The following is a 23,647-nucleotide window of genomic DNA, read 5'->3' on the forward strand; positions in this document are numbered from 1 at the left end:
TGGAATAGAAGATCGAGAACACAAAGGACAGGAAGGTAGGACCAACATTTCACCTGTGCCGGGGTGTGTGTGTGAATTTCTGGAAGTCTGTTTCATTGGGTTGGAATACTTTTGCGTTCAGCGTACCTCAAGCTAATAAAGAATTGAACCTCAGTTATCATGTTTTGCTGTAGGAAATGATTAAGAGTGAGGTCATTTATCAACTTGTCTCGTGTATTCATGGCAAAACATTCCGTCAGTCCTGATAGCATTTATGATTTCCTGACATTGTGTTATGTATATTGGTAACTATTTATTTATTCTTTATCTGCCTTCTGTACATAAAGATAAGCTCCGGAAAGGTAGGGACTCCTTTTTGTTCTGTTCACAGCTGTATTTCCAGCGCCTAGAGTAGCGGTTGGTACCTGGTCGGTGTTCTTTAGATATTTGCCAAATGGAGGGACCTGATACACAATGTTTGAATATTGAAAACTTAGAGCAGGGGTTGGCAAACTAAGGTCTGAGGGCCACATCCAGCCTGCCACCAGTTTTTGTGAGTAAAGTTTTATTGGAACACAGCCATGCTCCTTTGTTTACATACTATCTGTGGCTGCTTTTGCGCTGTAACACAGGCTTGAGTAGTTTTCACCGAGACCATATGGTCCAGGAAACCTAAAATCTCTACTCTTTGGTGATTGCAGGCCTGAATTAAAGCACGGAGCTTGAGATCTGGCAGACCTGGGTTTATTTTCTGGCCACTTAGCTGTGATTTAAGCCGAGATTGGACTTAAATCACTGGAAAAAGACAATAATGATTCCGGTCTCAATGAATGGTCGTTAAGGGTCACTGAGATGAACACTCAGGGAATTAGCTGCTGTTAGGGAGCCTTGTGTGTTAAGCATTTCATCTGTTGTCAGCACATTTATTTGCAGGGCATTGGCCAAATGGAAGTGACTGAGGCCTGGCCCTTTCCCATGTGGCCACTGAAAAGTACCTGGAGTTTTTCCTCCACTCTCTATCTGCTTTGATACCATTGCCATGTAGTTGTTCCTGCTGTGATATGCTAATTTTAAAAATGTAGTTTTTAGAAATATCTGTTGTTTTATTATCATAACAGCTATTAAAACTGCATCTTCTGAAGTCAGAATACAATTTAATTTTTATTAAGTTCTACTTCATTTAAATTACAAAGAGAAAAAAGCATAATTTCTACTTATGGATGTACTTTCACAGATAAATTCCTTTAAAGGAGACCAAAACGCTTAAAGCAGTGAAAAAACCATCTACTGCTATGAGCTAATGAAAAAGTGTATCTATTTGTCTTTCATAAAATTAATATATTCTTTTTGAGCATTTGGAAAATACAAAGGAGTATAAGAAAATGGTTAAAAATTATGTTCCCACTACCCAGAGAGAAATTTGACTTTTAATGTGTTTTTCTCCCATTTAAAGGTTTGAGATGTAAAAATAATTTTTTGCCACCTTTTTTAAACTTAATATTATATATAATATGTTGTCCTAAGGCATAAAAGTATTTTAAGCATAACTTGTGGTAGTTTTACCAATATCATATTTTGAGAAATGTCAGCCTTTTAGAAAAGTGCAAGAATAGTGCAGTGTACACCTGTGTACGCTTCACCTGGAATCGCCAGTTTTTAAATGTTGCCATGTTTTACCTCCCTGTATAGTTTTATTTTGGTGAGCCCTGAACATGATTTTTAATGACTACACCTATTTAATCTTGTGTATGTATCATAATTAACCATTCTCTTATTACACCTATTAGTTTCCTTTACCTTTTTTTTTCCCATTTAAAATTGAGTTTAGTGAGCGTATATATTAAGCACTATACATACAGGATCTTGTTTTTAAAACCATAACCCTCGTGGGTAGATATTACAGAAGAAAGGATTAAAGCTTAGGGAATTTAAGTAACTTGCCAAGAAGTGGTGGAGCTGAAACTTGAATCCAGGTCTCTTGGATTCCAAAGTCCCTGTTCTTAGTCATTTCCCAGGACTGCCTGTCTGCCCTCTACTTAGATGGTGACTCTTCTGCAAAATCTTCCCGACTTCATCTCTCTACTCTTCCTCAGCTCTTAGCACTCCCTCTTTTTAGATGGGTCAGTAGGTTATTTTATTACTTCTTCACTTGTCTCCCCACCGTATTAGACTATGAGAACATTTAGCTGGGTCTGTGTTAGTGACCTAGTATTCCTTGTTTCTGGCACACAGTAGCTGCTCAATAAACATCTGTTGGATAAAGAAATGAATAGGTAAAAGTGTCTTAATGCATACTGCTAAATCACTTTTCAGCACTCCTGTACCAGTGTGATTTTATTAGCAAGATCTCTGGTACCAAGCTCACTGCACACTCGAGACTAGCAGTGAGAACTTGAACTTCAGCAACTGGAAGAACATGTTGTTTGGACCATTTTATATCCGCATCATTCTTCCACCTTTCTATACGAGAAAGATGTAGGTATATCCCATTTCCTTAAATGAATATTTTATTTTTACGAAGGCTGTCGTTTGTTGTCATCATAAAATACATATTCATTGAAAAAAATTATTAAATTGAGAGACATAAAAAGAGGGAAAAAGCATGAAAAATCCCACCATTCTGAAACTTTTTTGATTTAAAAAAACCCCTTCTGGTGTTTTTGCATCTTTAAAAATAAGCCATATGTTCCATCTTTCTTTCTCGAAATAATACCTACTGTGAATATTTTCCTATACATTAATGATCTTTTGAAAACCAGATTTTCAAAAGCTAAGTAGTATACCATCTCCAGGAAAAGAAAAACACATATTTATTGTCCAAACGGTATTCTATGATTGTATACATAGCCATAGTGAACAGTTTAGACACAAATCTTTGCGCACAACACTAAATACTTGATTTTTTAGATGAAAATATAGCAGACATACAGAAAAGTTCAGATATTAATATAACAAACACCCAAAGATCTACTCTACAGATATTTTAAGGTATCCAGTAACTTCACTTTTAGTGTAGGAACTCCAACTACATATAAAGTGGTTAGAAAGAAAAACGTGTAGCATCAGCAGAGATGTTTCTGCCTCGGTATCCCCTAGTTTATGTCAAATGAATGTTAGGTTTTCCCGTTTGTGCAAATGTAGTTCAAGCTGTCTCAGATCTATTGCATTTATCCAATCCTTTTCTTTGATTCCTTTGGGAGCACGTATTTAAGACAACTTTCCTTGACTACTGCATCAAGAGCTGGCACAGCTGCAGACACAGCTGTGGCTTTTTTAGTTTTAGCTAGAAACTCATCATTCACACTTCCTTGAACCCAGCTGGATGTGTTCTTGCTTCCCGGTTGGTAATGCTATGATTCAACCGTTTATTTAAATATATATTGATGATACAAACTGGATGAAATCATTATGAATTATCAGATGTAATTTCTATTGTCTTGTGCTGTCTTGAGAGTTATACATTGCTTTCACTGCCACTAATTTCAACAAGGAAAGAAATGGACATCATAATGGTAGAAATCTGTCAGCTCATTCTGAGGATCCCCTGCTTTTTTGATCTGCAAGTTAGATCCTCTAATTTGTAGTCTGCATCCCAATACTGACCTTGTTTATTGTGCTGACTACTTGAACTTTCATGTAAAATATTACAAAAAGATATGAAGAGTACGTAAATGCCCCCTCCACTGAAAAGTATCATCTCATCCCCTTGCCAGACAGTTGATTCCAAAGAACTCAGAAAATTAACATAATTAATGTAGTTTCCCCTTTTTATTTAGTAGTGGAAAGATTAACCATCCCTGCCATACATTGAAATATTTTGTTTTTTTCTTCATTGCTCATTGCTGTTGCTTTAGTTTCTTGTTAACTTTTAACTTTTTGATTTCTTATTTAGCTATTTATGTTAATTTTGCATTACCCTGCTTAATCTATACCAACAGTGACATTGAAGGGAAAGGGACAGATGGAGGAGTTTCAGTAGGATTTTAGCAGCTACTTCCAAATTCTTATTTATATGTATATTTTCTACGCTTAGATCTAGGATACCCTAGGGGGAAAAAAAGAGGCAAAATTCTCTTCAAAGATCAAAAGCAGCTATAAGTGAATGAACACCTTTAAAAATGTGGCCTCCAATCCTTTTTTTGTTTCTTCTTTGAGTTACATGTAAAGCTCAGCTGTGTTTGATGTTTGCACATTTCAGGCTCTTTGGCGATGCGCTTTGGCACTTAACTTTCTTTCTCATTTTCCCTCTGCAAGAGAGTCACCTGCACTTCGGGGCTGGGAGGCTGTGGGGAGGGGGTTGTGGTCCCCAGGATTTCCAGAGGACTCGGGGCCGCTTAGTAGTCACCTCATTTTACAGAAGTCCAGGGTGGAAGAAGGGACTTAGCTCGGGCCCACATTTAAGGAATTACGATGCCAAGAGCAAATACTAGTCTTCTGATACTCACATTTAATAGTTAGTGTCCGTGGTCTCTTTACTCCACTATTGTTTTCACCTCAGGGCAACGGTTCTCACAAAGCTAAGAGTTTTAGAGCAATACTTTTGGTGATTCCATGCTAAAAGGATCTTATACGAATGATACTGAAGATTTTGATGTATTTTTTTTCTTCCCAGGATTCATACCTGTATGTAGCCTTGGAGTGGCTCAAGTGGGCAGGATGAACTTTGGAAAGGATGTCAGCACCTTGAAATATTTCACCATCTGTGGCTTACAAGAGGGCTATGAACCATTTGCCGTTAACACGAACAGGGATATTACCATGTGGCTAAGCAAGAGGCTTCCTCAGTTTCTCCAAGTTCCATCAAACCATGAACATATTGAGGTTTGCTTTTCCTTTGAAAATCAGACCATTGCCAAAAACCAGGAGCGGGTGTTCCTACTTGGACAGTTACTGTCATTTACTTAAAATGATGGCTCTGATGTGTTCCACTGTAGGGGAATCTAAGGACAGGATTACCCTCTGATTTTAGGTACTTATGAGAGGCTGATTAGACTGATTACCTACAGTTAATCCTCGAACAACTTCGGGGTTAATCTGCATATAATTTATAGTCGGCCCTCTGTATCCACGGATGCAGCCAGCCGCAGATTATGTGGTGCTATAGTATTTACTATTGAAACATACCCACATATAAGTGGATCCAAGCAGTTCACACCTGCGGTGTCCAAGGATCAACTGTATATAATTCTTTTTTTATGGAGGCAATGTCAGGCTCCATCTGAATATATACAGTTTTAACATGAATTTCCCAAATCATCTTCTGAGTTAGAAACAGAACTGTGAGTATGTCTGTAACACAGCAGTCCCTCTATTTAATGATCTCATTTATAAAATTATGCCATGGGCGGGTCATGTTTTGGGTTGTAAAGGTGTGATGCACGTTAGGGTTTTAGAATCAGGAAACGGACGGTGATGAGCATTTGAACAATCACGTCTTCATTTGTTAGGTGACCAGAATTGACGGCACCATCGACAGTTCCCCGTGTTTAAAGGTCACTCAGAAGTCCTTTGGCTCTCAGAACAGCAGCACGGATCTCATGTTTTATCGTCTGAGCATGCCCATCGAGTGCGCGGAGGTCTTCTCCAAGACTGCGACTGGAGGGATCCCTGGTGCCGGTCTCTTTGGGCCCAAGAATGATTTGGAGGATTATGATGTGGATTCGGACTTTGAGGTTCTCATGAAGACAGCTCATGGCCATCTGGTGCCAGATCGAGTGGACAAAGACAAAGAAGTTACAAAACCAGAGTTTAACAACCACAAAGATTATGCTCAGGAAAAGCCCTCTCGTCTGAAACAAAGGTCATTGATACATGCAAAATGATTTAAAATTTTTTTTTTAATTTAAATTTTTAAATGATTTTAAATATGTAGTTATTATGTTAGGGGATCACTGGAGAGGGTAATAGTGGGTAAGGGATTTCCAAAGTCAATTTTTTCTTCCTCTTCCTCCTTCTTTATGTACCAAGGATTCTACAGAAGAAAAAGCAGCCTGTTGGCCAGCTAATTTGTTACCACTAACAATCTATCTCAAGAGTTACTTTTTCTATGATTTTTTTTTTTTTTTTTTTTTTTTGCGGTACGCGGGCCTCTCACTGCTCTGGCCTCTCCCGTTGCGGAGCACAGGCTCCAGACGCTCAGGCTCAGAGGCCGTGGCTCACGGGCCCAGCCGCTCCGCGGCATGTGGGATCTTCCCGGACCAGGGCACGAACCCGTGTCCCCTGCATCGGCAGGCGGACTCTCAACCACTGCGCCACCAGGGAAGCCCTATGAATTTTTTTTTTGTGGTAAAAATAAAAGTTAGCATCTTAAACATTTTTAAGTATACAGTTCAGTAGTGCTAAGTATATTCACATTGTTGTGAAACAGATCTCGGAACTTTTTTAGTTTGCAAAACTCTGAAACTCCACACCCATGAAATAACGTGCCTTTTCCAACCTCCCCCAGCCCCTGGTCATCGCCATTTTACTCTTTGTTTCTATGAATTTGACTGCTTTAGATACCTCATATAAACGAAATCGTACAGTATTTGTCTTTTTGTGACTGACTTATCTCATGTAGCTTAATGTCCTCAGAGTTCATATGTGTTGTGACATATGTCAGAATTCCCTTCCTTTTTAAGGCTGAATGATATTCCAGTGTGTGTGTATATACACCACATTTTGTTTATCCATTCATCCAATGATGGACATTTAGGGTGATTCCACCTCTTGGCTATTGTGAATCATGCTGTTAAGAACTTGGGTGTGCAAATATCTTTTCACAACCCTACTTTCAATTCTTTTGGATATATACCCAGAACTGGGATGCCTGGTACTTCAGTATTTAAATTTTTTTTAAAAATAAATTTATTTATTTTATTTATTTGTTTTTTTGGCTGCATCGGGTCTTCGTTGCTGCGTGTGAGCTTTTCTCTAGTTGTGGTGAGCAGGGGCCACTCTTTGGTTCGGTGCGCAGACTTCTCATTGCGGTGGCTTCTCTTGTTGCGGAGCACAGGCTCTAGGCACACAGGCTTCAGTAGTTGTGACTCGGGGGCTCTAGGGCGCAGACTCAGTAGTTGTGGTGCACGGACTTAGTTGCTCCACGGCATGTGGGATCTTCCCGGACCAGGGCTCAAACCCACGTCCCCTGCATTGGCAGGTGGGTTCTTAACCACTGCGCCACCAGGGAAGCCCTATATTTAAATTTTTGAGGAAAAAAATTTATATTGTATTCCGTAGCAGTTGTACCATTTTACAATCCCATCAGCACTGCACGAGGGTTCCAATTTCTCCAAGTCCTTGTCAACCCTTGTTACTTTCTGGTTATTTGATAGTAGCCATCCTAATGGGTGTGAAATGATATCACATTGTAGTTTTGATTTCCATTTCCCTGATGATTAGTGATGTTGAGCATCTTTTCATATGTTTATTGGTCATTTGTATAACATGTTTGGAGAAATGTCTATTCAAGTTCTTGGCCCATTTGTTGATTGGGTCATTTGCATTTTTGTTGCTGAGTTGTAGGAATTCTTTGTATATTCTAGATATTAACCTTATCAGATATATGATTTGTATTTTCTCCCAAGAGTTAGTTTTTAAGATGTTTATATTTACATTACTGGTTGAACCTTAGAGTATTCTCTCTAAATAGTACTTTTTAATGGATAAGGAGGTAGATTGTTTTAGCACCCTTTCTTACACTGAATATGAAACTCTCAACCTCAACACTATTGCCACTCTGGGTTAGATAATTATTTATTGTAAGAGTCTGCCTTGTGCATTGTAAGATGGTTAGCAGGATCCCTCCACCAGTAGTGGCCCCCCTCCCCCACCAAGTTGTGACAACCAAAAATATCTCCAGATATTGCCAGATGTCCTCTTGGGAGCTAATCATCCTGGCTGACAACCACTCCACTAAGTTAATTATATGTTTGTGTTTGAGATAGGCAGAACATTTTAATGTTGCTTATTCCTAGTCCTCTACTACATTCCAGATTTTTGCTCAGAAGGACAAAGCCAGATTACAGCACCAGCCACTCTGCAAGACTCACAGAAGACGTCCTGGCAGATGAGAGGGACGACTATGATTACTTGATGCAAACGTCCACGGTATGAGGTTGCAGCTTTTGTCATTTATCTCGATTTGTCAGTGAGCATGCTTTGCATTTCAAATAGTTAACATTGATTCGTACTGTTTAGCAAGCTTACTTTTAAAATAATTATTCACTTATATCTTGGGGACTGAGAAGTTGAAAGATGTATGTGTATTCTAATGGATATTATGCAATAAGAGAGCTATTTTAGGAAGAATAATCCTTAATGGCACCCTCAGTCCTGGTTTTGTTATCCTCTTTCTTGACAGCCTTTTATTTGCCACTTAAGTTTTCCAAGTACATTTTGCAGTTTCTTTTGTCTCAGTGATATGTCTGCAAGATCATTTATCATACTTTGTTAGAGGTCAAGGTGTGCTGTCTGCCATTTTGAATTTTTAAAGCACTTCTCATAAAACGCCAAATGGAAAAAATATATAGCTGTGTCCCTTTTAGAATGTCCCCCTATTTGAACTTGACTTTCACATATCAGATCTGAACTATTTCAGAGTGATTTTAAGGGTTCCAAATATTATGTTAGTGATAGCGTATTCAAGGTATAAAACAGGCAGAAAAGCTATAGCGTAGATTATTGTTCTTGTGTCCGCTTGAAGAATTCAAAGCTTACCTGTGTAATGGATTGATGATTTTATCACATAAACATACTATATATGTACTCCCCCATCCATTCATACTTGGAAGTATAAAAGGCTTCAGATCATCTTTTGCTCAGATAGTCTTTTCTCTTTTTCCCATTATTTCTGAAATAATTCAGGATCTCTGTTTTAAGACTTTTCCTTCGCCACATCAGTCCTTTGTGCCTATAACATTTTGCTTAGGCCAAAGGATTTTTTTTTTTTTTGCTGCTTTAAGCTTTGGGTTTTGTTGTTGTTATAGCCTAATTGAATATACTATTATTAGTATTGAATATACTATTATTTTCTTTTTTATTGAAGTATAGTTGATTAACAATGTTGTGTTAGTTTCAGGTATACAGCAAAGTGATTCAGTTATACATTTGTGTATATTGGGTTGGCAAAAAGTTTGTTCGGGTTTTTCCATAAGATGTTACGGAAAAACCCAAATGAACTTTTTGGCCAAGCCAATATTGTTTTCAGATTCTTTTCCATTATATCCATTACAAGATATTGAATATAGTTCCCTATACTGTGCTATACAGTAGGACCTTCTTGTTTATCCTTTCTACATATACCAGTTTGTATCTGCTAATTCCAAACTCTCAGTCCTTCCCTCTCCCACCCCCCTCCCCTTGGCAATCCCCAGTCTGTTCTCTATGTCCATGATTCTGTTTCCGTTCCATAGATAGGTTCATTTGTGTCATATTTCAGATTCCACACATAAGTGATATCATATGGTGTTTGTCTTTCTCTTTCTGACTTACTGCATTTAGTATGATAATCTCTAGTTGCATCCATGTTGCTGCAGATATGCCAAATGATTTTCAACCAAGACATATCTTCTTAGACGTCGCAAGTCAAAGTTTTGTTTCTTTTTACTTCACCAATACTTGGTGTTGCTGTCTCGACAGTACTATTACTCAGTGAGAATCTTTCCTGGACAAGAACCTGCCAACGTCTGGGTGGGCTGGATCACATCCGATTTCCAACAGTATGATACAGGCTTTGACCTGGACAGAGTTCGTACAGTGACCGTGACTCTAGGAGATGAAAAAGGAAAGGTGCACGAAAGGTTGGTTTTCCTCGATTTCTTACATGAATGACATTTGATAAACATGTTGATAAACCTAGGCATTTTTTTTCTCTTGGATTTTCTGTCCAAGATAATATTCTGTTTCTAGGAACAGTGTAATCAGACCGTTAATGTCCATGTCCTTTTTGTTACTCATACAAGCCGGTAAGGAATCTGAATATATTAAAAGTGCAAAATCTTATAAAGTAAGAGCAGTGCATCTTTTGGGGGTAATAATCATATATTCCTTCAGGTGACGTCGCACACGACTGATGACTTGGGTTACCGTGACTTAGCCATTGTTTGAGGATGAGAGACAGGTGACTGTGAGGCATTTAGCCTGTGGTCTGATCTGTACCTTGGGAGCTGGTTAGGAGGTGGGGAGAAAAAGGTGAAGACAGTGTGGGCTAGTGGTTTAGACCAGGTGGACGCATTTGAACTCAGACTGAGGAGCCGTGGGTTCTTTCCTCAGCTTTGCCATTGACTCGCTGTGTGGCTTTGGGTAAGTCGGTTACAGTTTCTGTGCCATCCTTTTTCATTTATAAAACAAACCAAACTCAAACCAAACCTTCAAAAAAGTGAAGAAGGCTATCTTCCTTGCAGATAAGACAAGAGAAGATCTGGTCATTTGCATCTACCTTGTGTGCCCGTGCATCCTCTCTGATCTGCTGTGATGGGTCTCATAGAAAGAGCCCCCCCCCCCATAACGTTGCTTTTCTTTTATACCTGCACCATCATTTTTGGTGACCGGAAGCTCCCTCCCCTGCCTTCAGGTTGTAACACTTGAACCGCAGTGAACTTAGCACTTGAGACAGTGAGCCTAGCAAAAATTCTCCAATGAACAGTGCTTTACATCAGTATGGGGGGGCCCCAAACCACCTGTTTCCAGGAATATTCTTAGGGATATATTTGATTTTCAGAGATGGGGACAGTGAAAGGAGATAATATAGGGATATGATATCTGATTGATGGTTTCAGTGAAGGAAATACAGGCTAGGGAAGGTTGTTGAATCTTACATAAATAGAGCATAGAAACACAGCCAACTTTTGACTCTTCAGAAACTGACTTTATCTCCGCCTTCTTGCTGTTTTCCTCCTACTTGCCTGTGTTTGCCCTTTTTGCCAGCCTCATTCATACATGCACTGCACAGTAGTAGAGAAAGGGAAGGAGGTGAAACTCAAATCACTTAAGTTTGCTACCATTTCTGGTAAAGGTTTTGTTGAGGGTGAAACTCAGATGGGGTTTGTTGTTAATATCACAGATCTTGTGCACTTCCCAGCTAAGTCTGTCTCTCATAGCAGATCACCAGGAATTGTCCAGAAAGGGGCTTCATTTTAGCCAAATTTTATATCTATCGAATCACTGACAGCTCATGTAGAATTGGCCTAAAGACTTCGATAGTGTTCAGAAACAGGTGCTTCTCATCTCAGAACAAGTGGTTTTTTCAAAAAAAACCAAAACCCATGAGATTTGTGACCACCTACAGGGGTGGGATAGGGAGGGTGGGAGGGAGACGTAAGAGGGAGGAGATGTAGAGTTGTATGTATATGTATAGCTGATTCACTTTGTTATAAAGCAGAAACTAACACACCATTGTAAAGCAATTATACTCCAATAAAGATGTTTAAAAAAAACCCATGAGAATGAAAATTACCAATTTGGATGATTATTACATAGTTAAACTTTTTGTGTGTGTATGTGTGTTAGTTTCTGCTTTATCATAGTTAAACTTTTTTGAACCTCAGAAAAAGGTCCAGTTTGGTTTGAGTTTTTGGAGGGAAGGTGCAGGTCAGTTCTCATCCTTGGTTCCAACTGGTTGACCCGTCTTCATTAGGTGTGAAATTGAGAGATTGGAAGACCTGACTCAGAATGTCCACTGAAGTCAATGGAGTTTTGCTCAGAATCACAGAATCGGGCCCACTGTACACCTGTCCCATTTCGGCATGAGCTTGTTGCTTGCACAGCATAACTTAGGTTTAGTTTGCCAGACGTCCATGCTTTCCATGCTACCTGTCCTTGTTCAAAGATAAACATGTTTTTTTGCAATTCAGCATCAAACGCAGCAACTGCTATATGGTGTGTGCGGGTGAGAGCCTGAGCCCCGGGCAAGGACGCAACAACAACGGCCTGGAGATTGGCTGCGTGGTGGACACTGCCAGTGGGCTGCTCACCTTCACGGCCAACGGCAAGGAGCTGAGCACATACTATCAGGTATGTGGTCAGGGATGGCCTTGCGCTTCCAGGGAGGAAGCCTTTATCCCCGTTAGAGTGGAGAACACATTTTGTAAATTATAGTAAATTATAAGCTAGAAGGAAATGAAACACAAATGAGTCAATTCTGTATTTTTACTTCTGTTTGAGTAATAACAGTGCCATAAGCCCTTCAGAGTAAACAGTACATTCCTCCAAAAATGTCCATAGTCCTGAAATGAAATATTCCAAATAATTATTGAAAGAGACTATCTGCATGAGAGGAAGAAAAAGTCTTTTTCTGTAAAGTGTTTCTTAGGTGTTAGGAAGAAAATGTATTTTTTTGTGTGTTCCTTCCTTTACTAATATTATTCAATTCATTTGATCATTTAAGGTGGAACCAAGTACAAAATTATTTCCTGCAGTTTTTGCTCAAGCTACAAGTCCCAGCGTTTTTCAGTTTGAGTTGGGAAGAATAAAGGTAAGAAAGACTCATTCCTGGTATTATATTTGGGTTGTTTTTTGTTAGGAAATAGCATTTACTTCTTCTTCAATTAATTCCATACTTTATTAGTACTGATATTAATCACATAAATCATTCTTTAAAAGTTTCTGTATTTGAAAATTCTGTAATCTCGTTAAGGTCACTAGGGTAACATAAGTAATTGGAAAGGGTTTTCTTTGGTTATCATGAGTATATTATTCAATAAAACTAGGCTTGTACAGAGCACAAATGCCAAATTACATACAGCTCAGTAATCACTGAACTCACAGGTAAGCTAGTGAACGGGCTTGAAGAGCTGAAAGTATGCTACATTGTGGTAAATGCAAGAGTGACAGGTATTGAGTACTCTGGGAACATAAATGAAAGGACAACTAAGTAGGATGGGGTAGATCAGGTAAAGCTGAAAGAGGAGATGACATTTAGGTTGATTCTTAACTGTTGAATGACAGATCTCAGGGTACATTTGCTAGGAGAGGGCATTCTAGACAGAGGGTGAGAGAAAGTGAAAATACATAGGCATGAAAGTGCTGAAGGTTAAGGAATTCAGTGTGACTGTAACAAAGGATGCTTCTGGGATGTGGCTAGAGATGAATATGGGTGGAAGGTAGTCCAAGTTGAAAAGGCCTTAAATGCCATAGTAAGAAGTGTACACCTATTCCCTAGGCAGTGGTGCCTTACTGCAAATTTGAAGCAGGGGACTGAGTATAATCAAACCTGTTTTGGGAAAATATGTTGGTAGTAATGTGGAGAAATATCTGCCCTCAAAAGAATGAGAGCAGGCAGTAATAATTATCTATCAACAATCCCTTACTGTCCACACGGGAGAAGACGATGAGATTCACGGAAGTCATCGTAAAGAGAGAGTGAAACGTAAGATGTTTTAGGGGAGAGATTAACAGAATTTGTCAATGAATTGGATTAATAGGATTTGTTGAAATTGGATTTGGTGCTCAAGGAGAATGAAGAATCAAAGATTAATTTCTTTTTTCTTACTTTTTTTGGGGGTGGACAGTATAGTTGATTTACAATGTCGTGTTAGTTTCAGGTGTACAGCATGGTGATTCAGTTATGTGTGTGTGTGTGTGTGTGTGTGTGTGTGTGTACTCCTTCAGATTCTCTTCCCTTATAGGATATTACAAAATATTGGGTATAGTTCCCTGTGCTATACAGTAGGTCATTGTTGGTTATCTATTTTGTGTATAGTAGTGTGTATATGTTAATCCGAAAAGGATTAATTTGAATAATTTTCGTTTGGCCAGCCAAGGGATATTAATACAACAAGAAGCAGAAGAGCCTGTTGAAATTCAGGAAAAGGAATTGAAATTCACAATTGTAAACCATGAGGTGCTGGGCACCCCTCAGGGTGAATTTGGTAGGCAGTTTTACCATGCTGGCTCAGCCACCTTGCACATATTTCTTAAACCATGTGAGCTCAGTTTCTGCCTTTGTAAAACGAGACTCCAGCCGCCACAGAAGAGCCAATACAATATGGACTAAAGGAATCTGTGATTTTTGTTAAGTAGGAGGGCTTTAGTGACCTTTCCAGAAAAATTTCAGTAAAATGATGGAAGAAGCCGTAGTATTTTGTTCAAGATCATTCAATTCATATTATTATTTGAGATTGAACGTGAGGGAAAGGAGGCAGCAGGTTTGGATGACTGAACAGAGACATCAGCTCGGTGGTTTCTGACCACCTAGAGTGGTGGGATAGGGAGGGTGGGAGGGAGGGAGACGCAAGAGGGAAGAGATATGGGGACATATGTGTATGTATAACTGATTCACTTTGTTATAAAGCAGAAACTAACACACCATTGTAAGGCAATTATACCCCAATAAAGATGTTAAAACAAAAAAGTTAAAATTTGACAGAAAAGTGGTAGTTTCTCAGAACCCAGACTCTGCTGTTGGTCTATTTGACATTTATGTTTCGTGTTTCATAGATATTGCAAATTGGATTATGTCCGAAACTGGACTGCTGACCATCACTCCCCCCTCCTCCTGACTTGCCTGATCGAGTCTTCTTGATCTGTCAGTTAATAACTCAGACCCCAAACCTTGGAGTAGTTTCTCAGAACCCAGACTCTGCTGTTGGTCTATTTGACATTTATGTTTCGTGTTTCATAGATATTGCAAATTGGATTATGTCCGAAACTGGACTGCTGACCATCACTCCCCCCTCCTCCTGACTTGCCTGATCGAGTCTTCTTGATCTGTCAGTTAATAACTCACACCCCAAACCTTGGAGTCATCCTTGGCTTCCCTCCTTTACATTCCGCATCCCAGTTCCACCCCCCGGCAAATCCTCCACCTTCTGTCCTCTCCCACCGCCCCTCCTGCTGATCTGCCCTCCATCACCATCATTTCCCATCTGTATTTTTCGCCACTAGCCTCTAATTCATCCTCACCCTTCTGTTTATCATAGAACAATCCGAGTGACTGTCGTTATTTTAAAATAAAAATCAGACCATGTCACTCACTTCACTGCTCGAAACCCTAGAAACCCTGTTTCCCTGAGAGTAAAAATCAGAGGTCTGATGATGGTTCTCAAGTTCTAAACCAGCTGACCTCCTCTAACCCCTCTGACTTCACCTCCTCCTGATGTCCCCTCCTTCACTCCACTGCAGCCACCCTGGCCGCCACCTCTTCCTCAGACTTGCCAGGCAAACTCCCTCCTTGGGGTCTTTGTATTCACAGTACCCTCTGCATGGAAATTTCTTCCCCTGCATATCCACATGGTTCTTCTCTTTGGATCGTTCTGTAGATGTCATCTTCTCAGTGACACCATTCTGACCACCCTGTTTATTATTACTGTCCTGCATTCTGATTCCCCCATCCTGTTTTTTTTCCTCTCCATGACCCCTTTTCTAATAACTATTTAATTACTGATTTTGTTTATGTCTAATGAAAAAGAAATGGAAGCTGTATGAGGGTAGGGATTTTGTCTGTTTAGTTTCACTGATACATTCTCAGTGCCTGATACAAGTGCCTGGGTTTTTTGTCCCCATTAGCAAAAGAGAATAGGAAAGTCGCTTGAGGATGAGCAAGTCTAAATAATGCAGTAGAGAAGGTTCTAGAGGAGAGGAAGAAACCGAAGGTAATGCAGAAAGATGAGATAATTGTTTTATTGACCCAGAAGAGGCAGGCAGGGGTGGTATCACGATCATAAATGAATGAATAAGCTTTGGTAAAGTAGAGACTTTTCTTTTCCTGAGGCCAGACTGCAGGAATTGGAATGGTTGAAGATACATATTAGAGGTGGAGGAAGGTGGAGGAGAAAGAAATTGTGTTTCTTGTTTAACAGTCAGGTTTATCTGTTGAGCTGTCTCTGGTCTATTGCTGGCTTCTCAAACCTGAGAAACCTGATAATGAGTGAGGGTATGAGTAGTTTAAGGATGGATGAAGTGGGTGACAAAGGACAGACAATAAGAAAGAGAGAAAGCCAAGTGGATGTGACCAGTCTTTCGGGATGTTTGGATGAAGGCAGCTAAAGACATGCCCAGCGTCCCTGAGGACCCAGCTTGGTAAAGGAATAGGAAAGATACATGGTTATACTCTCTTGCTCTCGCATTCTCAGTGTGCCATTGAGTATATGGGAAGGAAACATCCCCAAATTTTCTCCACTTGTCCTTTCAGAAACAGCTCAACCCAATTTCTATTAGTTTTTGTATTGACTCTGCTCAACACGTATCGTATCTGTCATTATCTCTTTCCTGTACAGAACTCTAGTCGTCACTTTATTGATCCCCCAGGAGTGTCATCCATTCATTCTTTTTCTGCTTCCCCATCTCCTAGAATGTGATGCCTCTCTCAGCGGGATTATTCAAGAGCGAGCACAAAAACCCTGTGCCGCAGTGTCCCCCTCGTCTCCATGTGCAGTTCCTCTCACATGTCCTCTGGAGCAGAATGCCCAACCAGTTCTTGAAGGTAGACGTGTCTCGAATAAGTGAACGCCAAGGCTGGCTGGTGCAGTGTGTGGAACCTCTGCAGTTCATGTCTCTCCATATCCCAGAGGAGAACAGGTCAGGCCTGGGCATCCTTTACTGTCTGATGGGGACCCATCAAATTAGATGCCTACCCCAGGGTTCAGGGGTGGTGCTGGGGAAACAAAATGGGGTTTAAAAACTACTGATTTCTTGGGGCCATGCAGACGTTATTTTGTACATCCCAAGTTTAAGTCTATGTCTCAACTCCTTGGTTACGGAAACAGAATTATTATAAGTGAAGAGGTGATTTGATAGTGTATGATTTCTTTCCTCATTCTTGTTTTGCTTATGAGAATAACAGTAAGTACAAGTTCAGGCAAGTACAGCTGCCATCTGACTTAAGGCAGCCGAGTAAGAGAGTATCACAGAACTGTAAGACGGTAAAGAGGGAGTCAGAAAAATCACTTAGTTCAGTCCTTTGTTGGACAGATGGGAAAAACTGAGACCAAGAGATGTCAGTGAAAGAGCATTGTGAAAATACCTTGAGGGCTTTGGAAACAAGTTCATATGCATTCTAGACAGTTATAGTAATAATATGAAGTACACTTAATGTTCAGAGGTGGCTTTGTTTATGATTCTCAGTTTTTCCATGTGACAGCCAATTAAATTGCAGAGATTTCATTTTAGCAGCCTCATTATCAGTAAGTTTGGGACCAAGATTTCCCCCCAAAATATCATTAAAAAGTTAAGTCACAAACTGAGTGAAAACATTTCATGAAAACAATGCAAAGACACACATATTTGTTTTTTTTCTTATATTTTAAAACTCTACTCTTAAAAAGCTGTAGGAGCTATGTTCATTTTTATATATTTAGACATGCTTGGAACTTTTATTTCTTTTTAATACTTTTAAAATTTAACCTGTGTTTCGGAAAACAATTGGTCAGTTCCTCAACAAGTTAAATACAGAGTTACCGTAAGAGCCTTCAATTCCACTCCTAGGTATATACCCAAGGGAAATGAAAACATGTCCACACAAAAACCTGTACACGAATTTCAGAGCAGCATTATTCACAGTAGCCAAAAAGTGGGAACAACCCAAATGCCCACCAACTAATTCGTGGATAAATAAAGTGTGGTGAATCCGTACTGTAAATCTATTTGGCAATACAAAGGAATGAAGTACTTATATGTGCTACAAAATGGATGAAGCTTTAAAACATTATACTGAGTTTTTAACTAGTTATACTACTACCACATGTTATAGGATTCCATTTACAGGAAAAGTCCGTAATAGGCAAATCTTTAGGGAGAGAAAGTAGAATAATGCGTACTTAGGGGAGGCAAGGGCAGTGGACCTGAGGAATGGCTGCCGCTGGGTACTACTGGGTTTCTTTTGGGGTGAGGAAAATGTTCTAAGCTTAGGTCAAGGTCATGGTTGCCCAGTTCCATTAATATACTAAAGCCATTGAATTATTTATTTTAAGTAGGTAAATTGTATAGTATGTAAATGATATCTCAATAAAGCTGTTTTCAAACAGAAGAAAGCCAAAGAAAAATTAATCTGGCCAGGTGAGTTTTTTTTAATCCATTAAGTATTTGTATATTTTTAGGTGGAATAATTAGAGAGATACAGCATTCATAATGTACTCTTTAGAGGATTCAATTTAATTTCATACTTTTTATTTTATGTGAGAAACGTTTTATTGGAATTTTGCAGCTAATGTTTTACAAAAATTACTCTGCAACCAAAAGAAACATCACATTTGGGAACGAATTTTTCTTTATAAGGGAAAATATTCTCTCTCTATTAAGCAGAGAGTTTTAAGGTTGTGATTTAATATGTTGGCACGTTATGGAAACCCAACATACACTCCTGCCATCGTAATGTATCATTTATGTTAATTACCTGTGATAAATTATATGCAAATGAATGGATAATTTAAATTCTTACTATAGGCTGTAAAGAATTTGAGTCAATTTCCCAAAATATATGAAATGCAAATTTGTAAAAAAAAGTGTCATTGGAATCAGGTTGCAGAGAAGGTAAGGATAGGAAAATAGCAAAGCCAGGACTGGTCCACAGTCATTCACATCACACCATGATATGCCTGCACATTGGTTTCACACTTCGTAGAAGCCAAAGAAAAATCTGATGAGTTTCAAAATTCAGATTCCAAAATGGAAATGCCGACTAGTATTCAAGTAGAATCTGTTCCTCATGCCCCAATAATATGACAATTAACTAATATTTTAAAAATTGAGGGCTTCCCTGGTGGCGCAGTGGTTGAGAGTCCGCCTGCCGATGCAGGGGACGCAGGTTCGTGCTCCGGTCCGGGAAGATCCCACATGCCGCGGAGCGGCTGGGCCCGTGAGCCATGGCCAATGAGCCTGCGCGTCCGGAGCCTGTGCTCCGCAACGGGAGAGACCACAGCAGTGAGAGGCTCGCGTACCGCAAAAAAAAAAAAAAAAAAAATTGAATGGTAGTAGATGTATGTCAGTCCTCTGTTTCTTTCATGAGATATCTCACTCATGGTTCGTAATTTAATTTACTTATTTTTGGGGTTGTTTCCCTCTTTAACTAGGCAGTAAGCTGCCTTAGGGCAGGAATCTTGTCTGTATTGTTCACCATCATTTCACCAGTGCACAGTGATCAGTACATAATAGGTACTCTGTAATATCTGATGAATTAAAGAATGATATTGAGTCATGAAGGAAATTTCTCCCCTGGAGACTTTTAAAGGCTATAATGAGTTGTATTAGTCAGATTTTACTGTAATGGCAGCCCCCAAGTTTCGGTGGCTTGCAAAGAAACCTGTATTTCTTGCTCATGTTACAGGAGGTCGTGGGTCCCCTGCAGCCCTGCTCCGGGCTGGGGGGATGGTCTGCAGATGTGGTTCATGTACCTTCTTGCCCAGCTGATGGGGCAGCCCTGATCTGGGACGTATAGCTTCCATGGTCAAGGGTAGATACGAAGGAGGGCTAACAGACCTCTAAGAGTTTTCTTTTCCCTTGTGGCAGATGTTCTATCCAGTTACATTTTATTGACCAAGGCGAGTCAGGTATAGTCAAGCCCAAAGTAAGTAGGGTCGATAAGATGACTCCATCTACAGGGAAGAAGGGGGAAGGAGAATATTTACTGACAACAGTGCAATTTACAGCACGTGCTAAAGATGTGCTAGATGATATATTTGGCGTTGTGCTTATAACAGATGAAACAGTGAGTTATTTCTTTTGCTCTCCTCCAGTTAAAGCCATTGTTCATTAATGTATGAATATTGCTACAATGGGTTGGTGTGGAAAGACAGACTAAATTAGTTGTGGTATATCTTTTGGTTTGTCTTGACCTAAGTCAGGTTATGAGAAGTAGACTACAACTCCTTCCGATTTCTCCCATTCATTCATTCCACAAACATGTATTAGTGCCCACTGTATTCCTGGCACTGGATAGAAAAATAGTGAGCAAAACAGACATGACCCTTACCTTAAAAGACTGGTCTGGTAGGGAGGAGGGGTGCTTTATAGGAAAGAACATGGCATCATAAAATGAATCATGGGGGTAAATTGGGAGTGGCAGCAGCAACGTAGATTGTAGAGTCCTTATATATTGTTTCTAGAAACTGACATTTTGAGATTGATCAGACAGTAGACTGAATTGCGTTCTTCAGTAAGGACCTAGAGTACAGATATTCTGTGTTGCTACGATAAATGGGTTTATATATTTTGGCCATTAGCCAGGCTGAGGGATGGGTAACAGTCTTCTTGGGAGATTGAAGAGCCCAGTTAAGATATGGGAATCCTCCACTGCACCTTGAGGTGGCGGGGGCTTACTCAGTTATACCTTTCCAAGAACTGGGCCCAGCAGATGTGTGGTTTCCTGGAAGTCTAGGTGATACACAGGTGGGTAATTATTTGCTAGGCATTTTATAATGCATGAATCTTTTGACTCTGAGAGTCAGAAGGTGGAGTCTGGAATCAGTCTGCACCATCAAGCCACAGTGGGTTTTAGCAGAATGCCTGTGACCTGAGAAGCACAGGTACAATGGATAGGTGGTGTGGACAGGATGACAGGATATCTAAGGATAGTGACAAAGCTTAACAATAAATGATCACAGATAATTATTCAGTACCCATTGTGTGCTAGGCTAGGTGCTGGATGAATGCTAATAACCACAGTATATAATAGCCCCTGTCCTCATGAGCTTATATTACCGTCTCACCAAGGATACATTGCAAGATGAATGAGTGGTTCCCTTGATTATCAATATATCAAGTTTCTACCTTTAATACTATAGTGTTGCCCACGAACAATCTATGTAATTTAAAGAGTTTAGAAAAATTAGCGCATCGAAAGGAATTATGTGCTCTTAAAATAGATTTTCTTTTAAAAGGAATGACTTGACTTTAGGTACATTCTGGACATACGCTTAAGGTTTAATTGCGTTGAAAGGTCATGATGTGTGGTAGGAGCAAAATGATCTGATATAAACTCAGATTCCCAACAGAAACTTTGCTGAGTGAAAATGTCCCTAATAGTGTTTGTTTCATGAGTGGCACATACCTGGTGGAAACAGGGTGGCATTGGCATATGTTTGGGTCCGTGAGGGACGTGTAAGTAGGTAAATTATGTCAAAGGAATTATCCCTCTGTTTACCTACTGACTGGTTATACTCAGAGCTCATCCTAAAGTCGGAGACAAAGCAACATAGCCTAAGGCTAAGTTTTCTGGCTTCTTGAAGCAGGTTAGCCAAATTGGAAAAGGAGATTCAGGATTTTTCGAAGAGTGCTCAAATTCTGAAAGGAGGGGAGTCCCCGGGGTCAGCTTGAGACCCAAATATCTAAAAGAGATGTTCAGAATCCTGAGGTGATGAAGAATGAAGACAGCTCCAAGCACTAGTGACTGGAAGTTTTCAACATCAAATTCTATCTGGAAGAAAACTTAAAAACATCTAGAACTGATGTTTTTAAATCTGTGCTATCATCAAACATGTCGCAGAAAACTAATTTAAAAAATAGTGTCTGTTTCCATAACTTGTGACATCAACGACGTATGTAGATTTCTCCTCTGATGGAGAATCCTTTTCAATGTCCATGTTTAACTTCTCTTGTCCCCAGATCTGTGGACATCCTGGAACTGACCGAGCAGGAAGAACTGCTGAAGTTCCACTACCATACTCTCCGGCTCTACTCGGCCGTCTGCGCGCTTGGGAATCACCGGGTGGCCCACGCCTTGTGCAGCCACGTGGACGAACCGCAGCTGCTCTACGCCATCGAGAACAAGTACATGCCCGGCTTGCTGCGCGCCGGCTACTACGACCTGCTGATTGACATCCACCTCAGCTCCTACGCCACCGCCAGGCTCATGATGAACAATGAGTTCATCGTCCCCATGACGGAGGAGACAAAGAGCATCACCCTCTTCCCCGATGAGAACAAAAAGCACGGCCTCCCGGGCATTGGCCTCAGCACCTCCCTCAGGCCGCGGATGCAGTTTTCCTCCCCGAGTTTTGTCAGCATTAACAACGAGGGTTACCAGTACAGCCCTGAGTTCCCGCTGGACATCCTGAAGGCCAAGACCATACAGATGCTGACGGAGGCCGTGAAAGAGGGCAGCCTTCACGCCCGGGACCCCGTCGGGGGGACCACGGAGTTCCTCTTCGTCCCTCTCATCAAGTTGTTCTATACCCTGCTCATCATGGGCATCTTCCACAACGAGGACTTGAAACACATCTTGCAGTTGATTGAGCCCAGCGTGTTCAAGGAAGCTGCCGGTCCCGAGGAAGAGGGAGAGTCGCCAGAGAAGGAGCCCTGCGCGGAAGACTCCAAGCTGGAAGGAGCCGCTGAGGAAGAAAACAAAGGCGGTAAGAGGTCCAAGGAAGGCCTGCTCCAAATGAAACTGCCCGAGCCAGTTAAATTGCAGGTAATCAGAGAAAAAGATTGCAGTGAATTTCGCAACCTATTAACACTGACCTTTGTCTCTTTTTCTGTGTGTGTGTGTGTGTGTGTGTGTGTGTGTGTGTGTGTGTGTGTGTATTTGTATTCCTGGGTAAAGATAGTTCTTCATAAAATTAACCAACTTCCTGTTACGCCTGGGGACATGCCCATCTAGTTTTCTTGCATTTGGAATGAAGTTCATGTATTTTCCAATTGAGTCAGTTGGCATATTTTTTTGTATTTTTGTCAAGGTGGTTTCCTTGGTCAAGTACGTGTCCGCCCGTCATACACGTCTGTGTGTGGCATGTCGCTATTTCTCTGTGTGTATGGGTGGCTGTGCATAATTGTGCATGTGCGTGTGTGTATGTCTGTCTGAAAGGAGCATAGGAGACGGGTTTTTGTCCTGCCAGTGTTACCGAGTCCAAGCTCATATCGCTCGCCGCACTGTCCAGTAAATCGAGAGACGAGGTATTGGGGCAAGGAATAGTGACTTTATTCAGAAAGCCAGCAGACCGAGAAGATGGGGGACTGGTGTCCCAAAGAACCATCTTGCCTGGGCTGGGATGCTGGTTTCTTTGATAGAGCAAAGAGGGAGAGGTGTGGAAGTAAAGTTAAAACAAACAAACAAAAAAAAAAAAGGGCAAGAAGTTATTGCAGATATTTCTTGGTTCTGGCCAGATTCAGGAGGGGATATCTTAATTTCTTCTTCCTGCAGCCATTCACAGGGGGCCTGGTCGATGTTTCCTGTGAGCTTAAACAAAGGTATTTTAGCTTAATATTCAGGCATGGGAGGCAGGGTCCCTGGAGACGGACCATTATGCATACTTTAAGCAACATCCCTTTAGTGATCAACTTGTAGCAAAAGCAATAGAATGTAAAGGTTAAAGTAAAGGAAACGAATCCAATATGGAGTCAAATTTGTTCTTCCCTGTTACGCTTCTTCTCCCTCTTATTCATTCGCAGCTTCCTTGCGTCTCCTTGTTCCCGTGGATGCGTTTCACTGACATTTTGTTGGAATGCCTGAAACGCAAGGCTTTCACTGCCTGTTCCCAACCCCACCTCTACCCTTCCAACCTTAGGGCGCTTGCTCACCAGCAGGTGCGTCCATTCTCACACGCGAGAGTTTACTTCCTGCCTGTGTTTCTAGAGAATCAAAGACCCTGCCTGTCTTTGTGCTCATCCAGGTGTCCCAAGGACCCTTTCCTAACAACTCTTTCGTTCATTAGCATCAGTTTGTTGCTTGCATCCTTGACACCCTTTTTTTGCTCTTCCTTCCTTCGTCAGCCCTGATCGAGGTCTTCCTCTGAGCCAGGCACTGGGTGCTGGCTGAAGGAAG

At 40.6% G+C, this 23,647-nt stretch overlaps 1 protein-coding gene across 2 annotated transcripts in view; it reads left to right on the forward strand.

Moving 5' to 3' along the window:
• RYR2 (ryanodine receptor 2) overlaps positions 1–23,647 on the forward strand; it is a gene marked incomplete at its 5' end in the record, with an annotated part of 721,806 nt that overhangs the window by 472,658 nt on the left and 225,501 nt on the right. For both annotated transcript variants that reach the window (XM_082674159.1, XM_082674158.1), the window contains 8 exons: positions 4,592–4,800; positions 5,427–5,779; positions 7,953–8,067; positions 9,598–9,758; positions 11,811–11,970; positions 12,344–12,430; positions 16,247–16,473; positions 21,493–22,297. In XM_082674159.1, the coding sequence (XP_082530285.1) occupies positions 4,592–4,800; positions 5,427–5,779; positions 7,953–8,067; positions 9,598–9,758; positions 11,811–11,970; positions 12,344–12,430; positions 16,247–16,473; positions 21,493–22,297 (2,117 nt within the window). The remainder of the gene's footprint in view (positions 1–4,591; positions 4,801–5,426; positions 5,780–7,952; positions 8,068–9,597; positions 9,759–11,810; positions 11,971–12,343; positions 12,431–16,246; positions 16,474–21,492; positions 22,298–23,647) is intronic.

This window comes from Grampus griseus, assembly GCF_964374135.1.
Source record: "Grampus griseus genome assembly, chromosome: 16".
Taxonomy (NCBI): Eukaryota; Metazoa; Chordata; class Mammalia; order Artiodactyla; family Delphinidae; genus Grampus; species Grampus griseus.